Raw genomic sequence first — 16,508 nt, forward strand, 5'->3', positions numbered from 1 at the left:
GTGTAGAAAGATGATAGAGTCACAAATTGCCTTCTCTGAGCTACACTGTCTTCCCCGTGACCCGAGACAAACCATGTGCTCCAATCGTGATACCCCACAATCCCCTTCTCCCTCCCTCCCCACCCACCCCCTTTGGTAACCACTAGCCCCTTTTCAGAGTCTGTGAGTCTGCTGCTATTTTGTTCCTTCAGGTTTGCTTCGTTATACTCCACAAGAAAAGGATTTTTTAAAATAAGGCATGTATGGTTTTTTGGACACAGTGCCATTGCACAGCAACGAGACCACAGTATAGTGTGCACATGACTTACACAGGCGCTTGGGGGCCAGGCAGTCCATGTGACCTGCTCTATCGGGTGGCATTGGGGCCAGACCCACGACGGCTCTGACGTGCGTTTGTAGCTTCAAGACAGATCTTATTCCGATCCTGGTTGGAAATAACTCTCCATGAGAACTTTCCGAGTTAACCAGAATACTGCTGCCAGATTAAACTTTATAAACCACCTCTTTCACTGTCAGTTCTTTCATTCATAAACCTTCACTGATATCCTTCCAAGTAGTTTAAGCATTTTACAGTATCTTACCATGAAGAATAATTTTCAACAAGAGGTTTCCAGTATGGCCCACTTAATCCTAATATGCGTTAATTACTGGTTCACTGTTTTCCCCACAAGTTAAGCACTAAACTTCTTTCCATTTTTCACAGCCCAACATCCCCTTCTCTAATTCCAGCTGCCCTGAAAAGTATTTTAGAGTGAAAATTTAATATAGTTTTATACTTTCATATATATTTATGTCTCATCTCCCAGGAAACTGTACACAACATAAGCACAGATGATGTCCACAGAAATAACTGCCAGGCACACCAGACCCATGCACAGGTACTTTGAGAACTCACAGTACGTGATATTGGAGATCATCTCTTTACTTTACAGCAAAAGAAACTTAAACTTAGATGAAATAAATCACCCAGTGTGACATGACTAGCTTGTCAGAGGCAGGAGTATACACTGTTCTCTTGGTTCCAAGTTTAGGGCTCTTGACTACATTTAAGAGGAAAAACGATTTTCAACTTCAGTTACTTTTAAAAAGTCCTAACATATTTTGAGTAATCCTATAGGTAAATATTTTCCAACTATAAAAATAGTTTACATTCAAATCACTATAGATGAACTCTATTTACTCTGAATTGAAGAGATTATATTTGGTATTATTTAGGAAAAATTTTAAATATTGCTCAAGTATATGTGTCTAAAAGTTTAATATTGCATCCTTGATAAGAAAGTATTATCATTTTTTAGAGCAGTCCAATAGGGAGGCTTTTAAAAAACTCTCATTCAAATGCACCTATAAATTAAATAAAAAGTTAACTTAAAGTTAAAGCACTTATGTCAACAAAAGTGTATGACAGAATCAGTACAAGTATATGACATGATTAATTTTATAATTGTTTAAAAGTACTAGATATGGTTCTGATGGTTCATCAAAATGCACGTGATATAAGCTGTCAATTTACATTTGTCATCTTGGTTTTTGTGCATTTACTGAGAATATGAAGAGGTGAGGAAATCTTACCTTCTTGATAGGCTCCATCTGCCATGACTAAATGAAGAATCTTAGCATAAAGGTGCTGATGTTCATTTCCCAAAATATTCTGAACTATTGTTGAACAGACCTCAATATTTTCATCTTCATCCTCATGAATAGCCTATGCCAGATTACCCAATATAAATTAACATCTGAATATAACTTCATTTATTATTTACAATAAATCTTTCAACCTATAAAAACCACTGACATTTCATTAGTAATTCAAACAGAGTGTAACAGGGGAAAGTTTAAATCTCTGGGTTTAAAATTTAACACTAACATTAACTTGAAAATGAATTTGAGGAGCCCCCAACCCTGTAAACCCCTAAAAGGGGGCAGTTTCCCTTGGTCCCCCGTCTCTGAGCCTGAGGCTCAGAGACTATGCAGAAAGCTGACTTTGCAGAACCCAAGCCTTCCTATCCCAGGGACTGAGGAGGAACCGATAAGAGAAACAAAAAGCAATTGAATCAGGGCAAGAATGTCTGCTGAGATCCTTGCAAGTGGCTGTTTTATGTGTCTGTGGCCATGTACACCACAGCCTCTGTCCCACAAGTTCCCCTTTAAAAGCCCTGTTTGTGCTTTGCGGAGGACAGTGGCTCTTTAAGGCAGGAGCCTGCCACTCCCTCATTTGCTGGCAAATTAATAAATTTATTTTCCTTTCCTCAAAACCTTGTCATTGTGTTTTGTGATTTGACTGATGACAAGGACTGGTTTTTGGTAACAAGGGCATATTTCAAATTAAATGTTTTAACTGACAATTTACTTACCTTTATTTTCTCATAAACCCCAAAGAACTTTTCAAAGCCCATTTCCTGTTCTAGGTGAAGTCTCAGTTCCTCTAAGTGGTTAAAGACACTATCGCATTCACATTCACTAGTGATCTCACCATCACTGTCATCTGAAAAACACGAGTACAGAGAAGGTATTTTGTGACTAAAAAGTATGACTGAATAAAATGATTTCTTACCTTACCAGACTAAAATTCTATGACAAGTGAATAATGTCATTGTAGTAGACTCCTTGTACTTTCAATATGCAGTTTCTGTTGTGATAATATGTGCCACTTACATAGGTAATCGATGTATATATGAATCTGTCTGTCTTAATAAGAAAGTTACTTTGGGAATCTTTTATAGACACAAACAGCAAATTAGGTCAGAATAAGAAAATTCATAGACCTGTTATCTAGTTTAGTATAAATGGAAGAAGTGTACCTATATGTTTTGCATTGGGACAATGAACCCTAACTGCTCATTTTTAAAAAGTTGGTATTGAACATGGGCCAAAACATGAAAAAGCATGCAGAAGGCAGGTGACCTAACATGCCTATCAGAGAACTTGAGGAAAGTGCCTAGAAAGTACTATAAATGCTCTATATGTTTTATGTCACTTAGATGTCCAGGATTCTTGGAAAATTCTACTAAAAGACAGAATTACTGAAGAATTTCTCTTATACATTAGCTCTTCTTCCCAAATACACACAACACAGTTCCTGAAAAACACAAATTTTCTATGCATCTTGTGGGTGATGCTATGAACAAAGAATAGTTTCCACACCTAAAAGTAGAATACTGAAGTTAAAACCTGCTTTTGGTGTTACATTAGCCCTGATGGTCAGTCACACTCACGTGGAAACTCTTTGTAAAACAAAGTGCTAAGGCACTAAATTATTATCTTCATGAGCAGAAAGATAAATGAAGAAATGGAGGATAACAACAAAAAATACTTCAAAAAAGCATTTCCATAATTTAATGAGAAAGAAATGGAGTAACATGTTTGCACACTTATGTGAAAGAAAAACAATAATGTCTGAGACACAGACAGTGCTTCGGTCTTCAATCTAGAGCTGGAAATGGTTCACATCAGGTGTTAGAAGAATAGATCGGAAACACCTGCACACACTGAGAGGGAAAAGGCCCGCGCCGGGTGCACCTGAGTGCCAGTCTTCGTTCAGGGCGCTCTCGCTGCTGGGGTTGTCGTCCTCCGCCAGCTCGGGCCCGGGGGCGGGCGGCTCCCTGGCCCTGCTCTGCAGCCCCGGCTCCTCCTCCTCGCTGCCCGCATCCCCCGGCCGCTCCCTGAGCAGCTGCTCCATTGAGGCCTGCAGCGCCTGCAGGTCTGTGTCAGATTCTTCAAACACACTGAAATGTACAAATCACACATTAACCAGACTTTACCTCGTTCTGAAATTTTACCTCAACTCAATATGCCATGCACTCCTTTCTACTTAAAAGTACTAAGAGTGGATAAAAAGAAATCTGAAAAACCCTACCTAGTATTTAACAAAGGAAATGGAGATTAGTACAATTAATAAACATAGCACATGACATATATTCTGGAATACGTGAGCTGGAAGACGACTTGTGTAAAATGGTCCTGATGTGCCAAAGGAAATCACATACCATCAACTGTATTTGCTGCTTAAATTTTCAAAGAATGTTTCAACATTCGAAGAGGCCAGGCTAAAGAGGTTTTTCACTGCCTGAAAACAAATACTAATTTGCAAATGTTTTTCTTTAATGTAATTTTGAAACACAGTGAAATCTTGGTGTGGATGTATGACAACACACTACATAAGCACTCACTGGGCATCTGAACCTCTAGAAATGAAAACACTGAGGGAGCTACATGTTTAGTTTAACAGAATAATCTAGAGAACAAAAGAGCCACTTATCTTTAGATGTTTATTCTTGAAGATGTTTCTAAAATGCTGTGGGTAAAACTACAGCATTTCCAGAATCTCTCGCCCGGCCCCTTTCTGCAGCCAGGTTGTGAGAGACACGGGCGAGCAGAAGTGGATGACTGTTGTAAGCAATAAACGAGTCTCTCACACTTTATTTCTCTCTTTGATTTCAGTTTCAAAGGTATTTTATCCTGGGCTGGGAAGGTGCATTCCCCCAGGAGTTACAAATACCTAATAAATAGCCTTTACTGTGTAATATACTAACCACAGTAATATTCATGGAGAATTATGTTTCCAAGGCATGGCTCAGGATATTCATTTTATTTTTATGGTATTACAGATGTTGGAATGAATTAATTTATGGAAATAACACCTTATATTTATATACTACTTTAATTCATTAAGTACATTAATTCAATAATTTTATCCTATTATTTAAATTTACCTATACAAACTTCACTTCAGAGATCTGAAAACTAAAAGTGTTTAAGTGACTTGCTCAAGGCCAGTCAATAAACAGCAGAGGATTCAAATCAAGGTGTTTTCACCTCTTCTGTGATACCCAAGAAAAGGACTCATCAACTTTATTTCTCTTATGATTTGCTTCTTTCTCCTAAAGTGGCAAATGGAAAAGTTTGTGGACTGGGAATAAACTGAGGTTTTGGACATATAAAGTCTTCTGAATGGGATTATGTACCCACATTGAGAATTTTGTCTACCAGAAAAGAATGACAAATAGGACACAGGGCTGATTAAGACCAACCTCAAAATTTAGACTCTAACCAAATGAACAAATATATACTGGAGAGCTAAAACACAAATGGTATTATGCAAGACTCTGAATAAAATTTCCATGAACAGAAAAAGAAAATTATCTTTTAATGTAGAAATATCCATATTTTGTTATTCATGTGCACAAACACCTACACTTTGCAGGAGCAACAGGAAAGCAAAGCATCTAATCAGAATGAGGGGGCATCAGATCTGTGGACCATTTGACTGGCAGCACTTACACTTAATGAGACTAACACGCCACGCACACCTGCCACGTACATCACTATGCCAACCACTCATCTGTCGGTAAGACCCAGTGGCGGGCCTGCAGGAGTAATGCTCCCCACAGATGCTATTAAAGTAAATGATAGGGGTGCTGGCCTGCCATTGTAAGAAAAGTATGGGAAGATTAAGATTCTCTGAAATAAGCACTAAAAGGTCTTAGGAAATTTAAAATCTGGTCCTGAACCCACTTTTTAGTAGGCTTTTGTATTATTATGACCTTGAGTAAACTTTGAACCAAAAAAGAACAAGGAAAACGTCAAGTGAAGTTTCCCTATGTGGATACAGAGTAACTTTAAAAAACAACTTAGCTTTTTAAATTAATATAAAAAGCTCCTAACTTAAATTTAAAATAAAATCTAGTCATCAACTAGTAATTAAAAGGACACACACCACACATAAGGGATAGTTCACTGAGATAAAAGTGGATAGTTTTATAAACACCTGGAGGAAAAACTCGGCTAGCGCCTAGTCAGTCAAAAAGGTGCTGAAAGGTCACGTTCTCCAACAGGCTTAACGAAAACAAAAAGTGCTTCATGACCACAGCCAAGCAGGAGAAAACAAGGATAAAAAGGTAACATTTCCTCCAAATCTGAGGGCACCAAACCAACTGCAGAACTTTATGAAAAATGAAAAAAAAAGAGGCAGTAAAGATAAAATTTGGTAAGAAATTTAAGCAGCAAGAGGAAAGGCTTAACAAAAGCAAAAAAGAAAAGTAAATGGACCAGATAAGCAGTAGCCCAGGTTCAAGTACTGTCAGGAGAAAATCACGGGACTGATACAATGCTTTTGATAAGATACAAACAAGTTCTTTCTATTGAAAAGCAGAGGTGAAATGCAGAAATCTACATTAAAAAAAAAATCACCACACAAATCATACAAATTCTAGTATTTTATAGCTTATTTTCCTGGTGATGTGACTACATTGTACATTCTCAAACACTCATTTATTCCAGAGTACTCTGGTTTTATTGCCCCAATAAGCTGGTAATGTTAGTTTGAGGAGCTGAGAGGGGCGACTGACATCAGAGACGGTGAGGGAGGATCTTGTCTGGGATTCACTGCTCACTGCTCCCGGCAGGGGTTAAATTTCACTTCTGGATTCTAGACTCCCTATGAACCACAAGAAAGGACTTTTGTGAAAGTGATAAAGTTCCACGAGTGCACATGCATGTGCACATGCACATCACATGTAAACAACAGCAAGGCTCCCTGCTGCCCCACCTCCACCAGGGTTTGCAATCACACATGGCAGGAGAGGCAGCGCTCCTGGTCACAGCCCTGAGGAACGCAGTATGAGGACTCGCAAGTTCCCACTGCATCCCGGTCGCCTGTGCCGTCACACTATGAAGCAGTCCTTAGCCTGCCAACTGCACTGGCTTCTCCATTGTTTATCAAGTACCCGCTATATGCAGGCCAGCGTGCTGGACGCTCAGAGGTGAGAAAGAGCACAAATAGAAACAGTTTTCTTGTATTCCTTGAGTGAGACTAAGTCATCATATTAGAGGCACACATACATACCAAAATGGGCCTGACTGTACTTTAAATGTGCTGTAAAAAGGTACAGGAGTGGTGAAAAGTCAGCCACAGATAATTTTTAAGAAGGTCTGGGTAAGGCACATCTGTAAAATTTACACATAAAGTTTGAAATTCTGTTAGTGCCATCATTTATGAATGACATCATGCTCACATGTCTTCAGAATCAGAAGGTTCCTCTTTAATGTGCTCATCTTCCAGTTCATCTATTTCAAGATTGCCCTGGCGTGCATCCCCTACAGTGGGAACATCCATCAGAGTTCTGAAGAGCTTCGAGAGATCTGGGAGTGAACATGTCCTCAACATCTAAAAAACATTCAATAGATTTCTTATTAGGAGCAAGATAATTAGAGAATAAAAAAGAGGGAGGAGGAAAAAGATGGCAGAATAGGAAGGCAAGGTGGAAACCTCCTCCCACACACACACAGCTAACCCTGAGGGCGGCCTGAAGCCTGCAGGACAGACCGCCTGCCCCTGGGGAAGGAGAGGACCACACGGGGGAGGACGACGTGGCAGAGTCCTGATGCAGCAGGACCCCAGCCCTGCCCCAGCGCCGGCTCACAAGCGGAAAGAGGTGGAACGGAGCAGGGAGGGGAAGGGTGCTCAGTACTCTGTGCACCTGGCCCTGGAGACCTGCTCTGGGAAGACGAGTCCCCTTTGCACTGGGTTCCGGTGATCAGTGGGGCTGGAAAGCAGGGAGAGCTGGAGCTCTCCGGGAGAATGAGGCTCCCGACCCTTGTGGAGGACAGACATGCTCCACTGGTCCCACCGAGACCCAGCACACGGGCGTCAGTTTGAAAGATTTTCCAGGGTGGGAGGAGGGCCAGAGGGGCGAGGGTTGGATGGAGCTCTCTCCATGAGAGGAAGGACAGGTGGACAACACTTCCCCAGACCTCCCTTGGCCCAACAGGCTGTGTGTTTGCAGAGGCCCCATGCGCTCTGTCCCCATCACTGCCGGCCCTGAGACTCTTCCTGTGCACCTGCCTAGACCAGCAGTGTCAGATTTTGCTGCCTGGCTGGCAGGCCCAGCTTTCTTGGCCCTGTCTCAGTGCAGCTGCCGAGGCACCTGTGGAAGCCTCCTTCCTCCTCACCGGCAGCCCAGCCGGTGCGGCACTTCTGCCTGGTGCATCCCTGCGCCCAGCTGGCAACCTTGTGTCCTGCTGACCCCATGTGACCTGCCAATGCATGCCCACCCCAGACCACCTCGCCCACCCTGTTAACCCAGCAGCCACCATCTCCACCCCAGGCAGAGGGCAGCCCTGCCCACGGTGGTCCCAGCAGAGTACAGCTGCTCTGCCTACAGTGGGCCGGCTGAGGTGAACTGCTATCAAGGCAGACAGAGCTTTACCATCGCCGGTGGACAGACAGAAAGGCGGCCCGCCCACAGCCCACCAACTGCGACCAGGGCTCCACCGCAAAGGAGAAGCAGGCCCTGGGGAGGAAGGAGCCCTGAGCTCCTGGGCACCACAGGACGCCTCCTTCATAAAGCCATTACCTTCTAGGCCACAATGCATAGCTGATCCATCTAATACAAAGGAGGAAACACAGAAACCCTGACAAAATGAGGAGGCAGAGGAATATATTCCCAATAAACTACAGGATAAGACATCAGACAGAGGGCTAAAGGAAATGGAGGTCACCAATCTTGGTGAAGATTTCAAAGTAACAGTTATAAATATGCTCACTGATCTGTGGAAAAGTATTGGAGATCTCAGGGAGGATGTCAGCAAAGAGACACAAGAGCTGAAGAAACAGTAACCGAAAGAAACATACAATGGAGGGAATGAATAGCAGACTGCTGCAAGTAGAGGTAGAAATCAGAGAACAGGGGCACCAGACAGCTGAGGGACAGAGTGAAAAAAGAATCACAAACTGAGAGGATGCTGAGAGCTGTGTGACAACTCCAACTGAAAGAATATTCATGCAACAGGGAACCAGAAGAAGAGACAAAGGGATAGGAAGTCTGAGTAAATAATTGTTGATAACTTCCCCAATCTGGAGAAGGAAATAGACATTCAAGGTCATGGGAGTGCTGAGAGCCCCTAACAAAAGGAACCCAGGAAGTCAACACCAAGATTTATAATAATTAAACTGGCAAAGATCGAGGATAAGGAGAGAGTTTTGAAAGCAGAGAGAAAAAGATTACTTATAAGGGAAAACCCATCAAGCTATCAGCAGACTTCTCAGCAGAACCTTTACAGGCCAGACAGGATTGGCATGAAATATTTAATGTACTGAAACAGAAGGACCTTCAACCAAGAATCCTCTATCCAGTAAGATTATCATTCAAATTTGAAGGAGAGATTACACATTTCCCAGATAAACGAAGGATGAAGGAATTTATAACCACTAACCATCATTACAGGATTTGTTAAAGGGACTTCTGTAGAATGAAATTTCTTCAGCCTAAGTAGTTTTCAGCAGTGAAAATAAACCTAAAGTAAAGGTGTTAAACCAATTAATTATCAAGCAAGTATGAAATTAAATCAAAACAAAAGTAGTAAAACCAACTATACATAAAATCAGTCAATGGATACACAAAAAATGCAGATTATGACATCTAATACATAAAGTATGGAGGAGGAAGGAGAAAAAAGTACATTAAGATTGTGCTTGAAATAGACCAATCATCAACTTAATATAGACTGTTATATAGTCAGGAAGCAGGCCCTGAACCTTATTGTAACCAAAAACCCAAAGCCTATAATAGATACACAAAAAATTAAAAAAGAGAAATCCAATCATAACACTAAAGAAAATCATCAAATAACAAGAGAAGAACATAAGAGAGTAAGAAAAGAACAGAGAAGAGCTATAAAAACAGCCAGAAAACAATTAATAAAATGGCAGTAAGTATATAGCTATCAATAATTTACCATAAATGTAAATGGACCGAATGCACTAATCAAAAGACACAGAGTGGCAGAATGGATAAAGAAACAAGACCCATCTATATGCTGCCTACAAGAGACTGACTCACTTCAGACCCAAAGACATACACAGATGGAAAGTGAAGGGATGGAAGAGGATATTTCATGCAAATAATAGGAAGAAAAAGCAGAAGTAGCAGTACTTATATCAGACAAAACATACTTCAAAACAAAGAAAGTAACAAGAGACAAAGAAGGACGTTACATAATGATAAACTGGTCAGTCCTACAAGAGGATATAACCATTATAAATATCTCTGCACCCAACATAGCAGCACCTAAATATGTAAAACAAATAATAACAGAATTAAAGATGGAAATAGATTGCACACCTTCATTTTAGGAGACTTTAACACACCACTTATATCAATAATCAGATCAACCAGATAGAAAAGGAAACAAAGGCACTGAAGAACACATTAGATCAGACAGACCTAACGGATATCTACAGAACATTCCACCCAAAAGCAGCAGGACACACATTTTTCTTAGTGTACATGGAATGTTGTCCAGAACAGATCATATACAAGGCCACAAAAAGAGTCTTGATAAATTAAAAAAGAATGAAATTGTATTCAGCAACTTCTCAGACCACAATGGTATGAAACTAGAAATAAATCACACACACAAAAAACAATAAATCCTACAAATGTTAGGAGGCTAAACAACATGTTTCTAAGTAATAAATGGATTTATGAACAAATCAAAACAGAAATCAAGCAATACTTGGAGATGAATGAAAACAAAAACTCAACAGTCCAAAATCTGTGGGATGCCACAAAAGCAGTTCTAAGGGGCAACACAGCAATTCAGGCCTATCTCTAGAAACAAGAATAACCTCAAATGAACAATAAACACACAATTAAGGAAATAGAAAAAGAAGAACAAACAAAACTCAAAGTTAGTAGAAAGAGGGATAAAGATCAGAGCAGAAATAAATAAAAGAGAATAAAACAATAGAAAAAAAAATCAATGAAACCAAGAGCTAGTTCTTTAAGAAGATAAACAAAATAGACAAACTCCAAGCCAGACAAGAAAAAAAGAGAGTACACACATAAACAAAATCAGAAATGAAGATGGAATCATCACAACAGATACCACAGAAATACAAAGAATTATTAGAGAATACTATGAAAAATTATATGCCACTAAATTTGCCAACCTAAAAGACATGGACAAATTTCTAGAAAATACCACCTTCCAAGACTGACACAGGAAGAAACAGAAAATCTGAACAGACCAATTCCTTGTAACAAAATTAAACTGGCAACCTGAAAACTCCCAACAAACAAAAGTCCACACCAGACGGCTTCACAGATGAATTCTACCAAACATTTAAAGAGCTAACACCATCCTTCCTAAAGTATTCCAAAAAGTAGGAGAGGTGGGAATACTTTCAACTCATTCTATGAGGGCAGCATCACTCTAATACCAAAACCAAAGATCCCACAAAAAACAAAAATTATAGACCAGCATCCCTGATGAACATAGATGCAAAAATCCTCAACAAAATATTAGCAAACTGAATTCAAAAATACAAGGGATTATCCATCATGACCAAGTGGGATTTATTCCAGGGATGCAAGGATGGTATACTATTCATAACTCAATCAATATCATACACCACATTAACAAAAAAAGGGATAGAAAATACATCATCATCTCAGTAGATGCTGAAAACACATCTGACAAAATTCATATCCATTCATGATAAAAACTTTCACCAAAATGAGTATACATCAAACTAAAAAGCTTATGTATTTCAACATAATGAAGGCAAGATACGACAAACCCACAGCTAACTTCATATTTAGTGGCAAAAAGCTGAAAACTCTTTCCTCTAAGATCAGGAATAAGACAAGGATGTCCACTCTTGCCACTTTGATTCAACATAGTACTGCAGGTCCTAGCCACAGCAGTCAGACAACACAGGAGATAAAAGTCATTCAAATTGGTAAGGAAGGCGTAAACCTAGTACTATCTGCAGATGACATGATACTATAGAAACCCCTAAAGACTCCACCAAAAAACTGGTAACTGGATTCAGCAAAGTTGCAGGATATGAAATTCATACACAGAAATCTGTTGTGTTCTTACATAATAACAATGAACTAGCAGAGAGAGAAATAAGGAAAACAATTCCATTCAGAATTGCATCAAAAAGAATAAAATACCTAGGAATAAACCTAATTAAGGAGGTAAAAGACCTGTATTCTGAAAACTGTAAGACACTCATAAGAGAAATTAAAGAAGACAAAGAAAAATCTATCCCATGCTCATGGATAGGAAGAATTAATATTGTCAAAATGGTCATCCTGCCCAAAGCAATTTACAGATATAATGTAATTCCTATCAAAATAACAACCGCATTTTACATAAAGTACAGCAAATAATCCTCAAATTCATATGGAACCATGAAAGGACCCCAAATAGCCAAAGCAATACTGAGAAAGAACAAAGCTGGGGGATTACACTCCCTGACTTCAAGCTGTACTATAATGCTACAGTAATCAAAACAGTATGGTACCAGCACAACAACAGACCCATAGACCAATGGAACAGAATAAAGAGCCCAGGTACAAATCCATGCATATATATTCAATTAATACATGATAAAGGCATCATGAATATACAATGGGGAAAAGAGTCTCTTTAATGACTAGTGTTGGGAAAACTGGACAGCTACATGCGAAGAATGAAACTGTCTAACTTCATATACAAAAGTAAACTTGAAATGGATCAAAGACCTAAATGTAAGACATGAAATCATAAAGCTCTTAGAAGACAACACAGGCAAAAATCTCTTGAACACAGGCATGAGTAATTTTTTCCTGGACAATTCTCCTTGGGCAAGAGAAACAAAATAAATGAACAAGTAGGATTCCATCAAACTAAAAGCTTGTGTACAGCAAAGGACACCATTAGCAGAACAACAAGGCAACCTAAAGAATGGGTAGTATATTTGTAAACAATTTATCCCATAAGGGGTTAACATCCAAAATACATAAAGAACTCATACACCTGAACACCAAAAAAACAACCTGACTAAAAAATGGGCAGATGACCTGAACAGACATTTTTCCAAAGAATAAATACAGATGGCCAGCAGGCATATGAAAAGATGCTCCACATCACTATTCATTAGGGAAATGCAAATCAAAACCACAATGAGATATCACCTCACACCAGTTCGAATGGCCACTATCCAAAAGATGAGAAATAACAGTGTTGTTAAGGATGTGGAGAAAAGGGAAACTTCCTACACTGTTGGTGGGAATGTAAATTGGTGAAGGTGGAGAAAGATAAATATCATATGATTTCACTTACTTGTAGAGTACAAAAACAACAAAAAACAAAACAAAATGAACAAAATAGCAGTAGACTCATAGACACTGAGAAGTGACTGGTGGTTACCATGGGCGATGGTTTGGGGTGAGAGTGAGGGGGATAAAAGCACAAAAAAATTCACAATCAGTTGGTCATGGGGATGGTAGTACAGCATGGAGAATATGACCAATGATTCTGTAACATTTTCCTATGTTAGTAGTATGACATTCCTATGACAGACAGTAACCGCACTAGTGGGGGTGAGGATTTAATAACATGGATAAGTGTTGAACCACTGTTTGTATACTTGAAACCAATGTAAGATTGTATATCAACAATACATCAATTAAAAAAAAAAGAAAAATGGAAATAGAAAAAAATCATAAAATTAGAGCTAACAAATATTTGCTATTACATACAAATGTATGTACATATATGTCATGTACTTATTGTAGAAGCTTCAGAGGTGACTTGTCCGAAGTTAAAACCTAGTTATTTTGAATTTCAGCTCAATACTTTGCAGTGAGGAAACTAAATGAATTATGCTTGGTTTCAACATACAGGGATTCATTTAAGTCACTGTTACAGGTAGGGAGAGGGGTTCATTTGGGTCATGCACACAGAAAGAACTGGAAATCTGTAGGGATCAGGCAACAACAGAAACTGTCAATTTGTTGCTTCTCACTCATGGTCCGTATTTTCCCTCAGACTCTCACTGTCCTATGGCCAAACCTCCTCCTATGTTTTTGCCCAAATTCTGGAGTCAGTTGGCCTGAAGCATGGGTAAGCACCATCACACATAAGTGGTGGCCCTCTGTATCATTTTATTGTAGGAGCGGCTGGCAGCCAACACAGGTGAAATCAAGGACCTCCAATTAGCGCAAGGAAAAGTCTGTGTCACTTCCCGGAGCAACGACGGATGGTGAGCAGAGCCCCCTTCCCAATGGAAGGGAAGCCTGGAAAGACAGGTATCCTGAAGTTCACAAGAGAATCACTCACAGCAGCATAGAAGAAACTCAGCAAACCGAGTTGAGAAAAAAACACAGTTGAAGTGTTTAAATTTGATTTGTGTCGGTAAGACCAGGGATGGCAGGAGTTGCCTCTATTCACCAACCTTCCAAAATTAGAATGTGATGCACAGACAGAGCTATGAAACAAATATCTATACACTTAAATCTCAGGGGTGAGTCACCCCTAAAGGAATCTGAGATATTGGAAACACGATTTCTAAGGCCCTTATAAGAACCCTACACCAGATGGCAGGCTGTGAAGAAAACACAATGTTTAGCATATTAATGAAAATTTATATACTTCGCCAATTTTATTGGTACAGTCTGTTTTTCTAAGAATAAAAAAGGACAGATTTCCATTATTTGAACAGAAGTTACACATTATAGCACTCAAGAGGAAAAACTGGTTATGAACTACAAGAGGGTGAATAAAGATAGACTGCTGTCAGAAAACTTCATGATGTACTGGAAGTATTTCTTTGGCTGAATTTCCCTCTGTCGGGAGAATTTATGCTTATTATTTTAATGTTTTGAACCATGTATATTATAAACTAGCATGATGCAGGATATGCATCCAGTAATAATTTCTCCAAATACATGCTAATCAATAAAAATAAACACATATGCACGATACACCGAAATCCAAGGGGACTATACAAAAGGATGCAACTAGACTGAAATAAGTTTTTAGTCTTGGTAAAATAATCTCTATTCTAGTTTATTCCTTCCATTAATTAAAATAACTTTCATAACCTAACAAAATAATACAGTTAGAAATTTCAAGGGGTATGTAATTTGAAAACCTTCCTTTCGGTATGGGTATAAATACCTGTCAATCCAACAGCTATCTGTTCTATATTAAAAACCCCTTATGTCCACAGTCTTCTTTGATAAACTATTAAACTTTTAAAAAAGATATTCATCTTCAGTCAGAAAGGTATTACATAAGAACTCTTATAGTTAATTGATTCAACATTTTTCATGTTGCTTAAATAATATTCTGTTGTTTTAATATTCATAGACATACCCCTGAAATCAGCTGTTCACCTATAACATGTTACCCACGATCTTACTTCATTCATAGTCAGACTAACTTTTCTCTAGATTCTTAGCAGCATAATTTACACAGCTAGCACTTGGTACCATTACAAAATCAAACAGGAAGGCAATGTTTTAGGAAATATTAAAACATTTTTTAAGAATACATGCTTCCTTTAGATTTTGTTGTTTTGTGAAGGTCTATTTTTTTCTCAGAACTGAGAAGGACCACGTAAGACAGTGAATGAATTACATACTAACTGCACTAACAACTTCCCATGAAATTCTAAGGAGAAGAATACTGTCAACTCACCTCTTCATCTGTAGCATTTTTCATATAAAATGTAAAAACTATGAACATATACCAAAGGCAAAAATTATGGACATTTTCTAAGAATTTATATTTTTGCAAAATCAAAAGACACGTAAGCCACATGTGCTATTTGTGAACTGAACATAATCTTCCCCCCACTCTACATCTGCTATGAGAATAAAAAGAAATTCTCAAGTGTTCATAAAGATCAGTTTTCCATTCTACTCCCCATACGAAAAAAGTATCAGTGGAACACATGTGGCTTCTCTCCCCCCTTATTCACTGTCCCCTAAAGTGAGGAAGGTCTAAAGGGAAGGGCCTTTGGTGAACTGGGCTCTATTCTTCGGTAAGTTCATCATGAGAAGATCACACCTGTAAACTATTTTACTCTGACCTATTATGAATGTACCTTCAGCGATCTGCATTAAGTGCTATACTCTCAACCTTATCAAGCTGAGCTACTTTAGGAAAGCTGCTACTGTATTTAAAGTTTCTTATCAGAAACAGTGCACCCTAGAAGACAGTATAATTCCAGATCTATGGAAATACCTTTTCAAAATGAAAGTGAAATAAAATGCTTTAAACAAACAAAAGCTGAAAAAAAAATCAGCACCAATAGGGCTGCATAAGAGAGAAGTTCTTAAAAGTGGAAGAAAAAATAATACCAGATAGAAACTTGAATTCTACACAAAGGAATGAAGAACGTCAGAAATGGTAAGTTGGAAAATATAAAGACTTCCTCGATTTTTACTTTCTGTAAAAGATGGTTGAGTGTTTAAGACAAAAACAGTATGATTTATTGTGGAGTCTGTCCCACATGTGGAAGTAAAATAATGACAGCAGTGCCACGAAGGGCAGGCGAACGGGCGGCAGGGCGAGTTCACCGCTGTAAGGTCCTTATGTTTCTTGTGAGATGGTGTAACGTTGTTTCAAGGAAGACTGTAGAAATCTAAAGATTACCATGAACATCGAGAATGACAACAAGAAAACATAAGTAAATAGTACAGAAAAAACAAAATGCTAAAAACAAT

The 16,508-nt window shown here is 38.8% G+C and overlaps 1 protein-coding gene across 7 annotated transcripts in view; it reads right to left on the minus strand.

Moving 5' to 3' along the window:
* NEK1 (NIMA related kinase 1) overlaps positions 1-16,508 on the minus strand; it is a 174,613-nt gene that overhangs the window by 6,658 nt on the left and 151,447 nt on the right. For all 7 annotated transcript variants that reach the window (XM_057501650.1, XM_057501795.1, XM_057501737.1 and 4 more), the window contains 4 exons: positions 7,014-7,165; positions 3,520-3,725; positions 2,355-2,485; positions 1,573-1,705 (listed from right to left, as the gene is read on the minus strand). In XM_057501650.1, coding sequence (XP_057357633.1) covers positions 1,573-1,705; positions 2,355-2,485; positions 3,520-3,725; positions 7,014-7,165 — 622 coding nt within the window. The remainder of the gene's footprint in view (positions 1-1,572; positions 1,706-2,354; positions 2,486-3,519; positions 3,726-7,013; positions 7,166-16,508) is intronic.

The sequence above is a fragment of the Manis pentadactyla genome, chromosome 1 (assembly GCF_030020395.1).
Source record: "Manis pentadactyla isolate mManPen7 chromosome 1, mManPen7.hap1, whole genome shotgun sequence".
NCBI lineage: Eukaryota > Metazoa > Chordata > Mammalia > Pholidota > Manidae > Manis > Manis pentadactyla.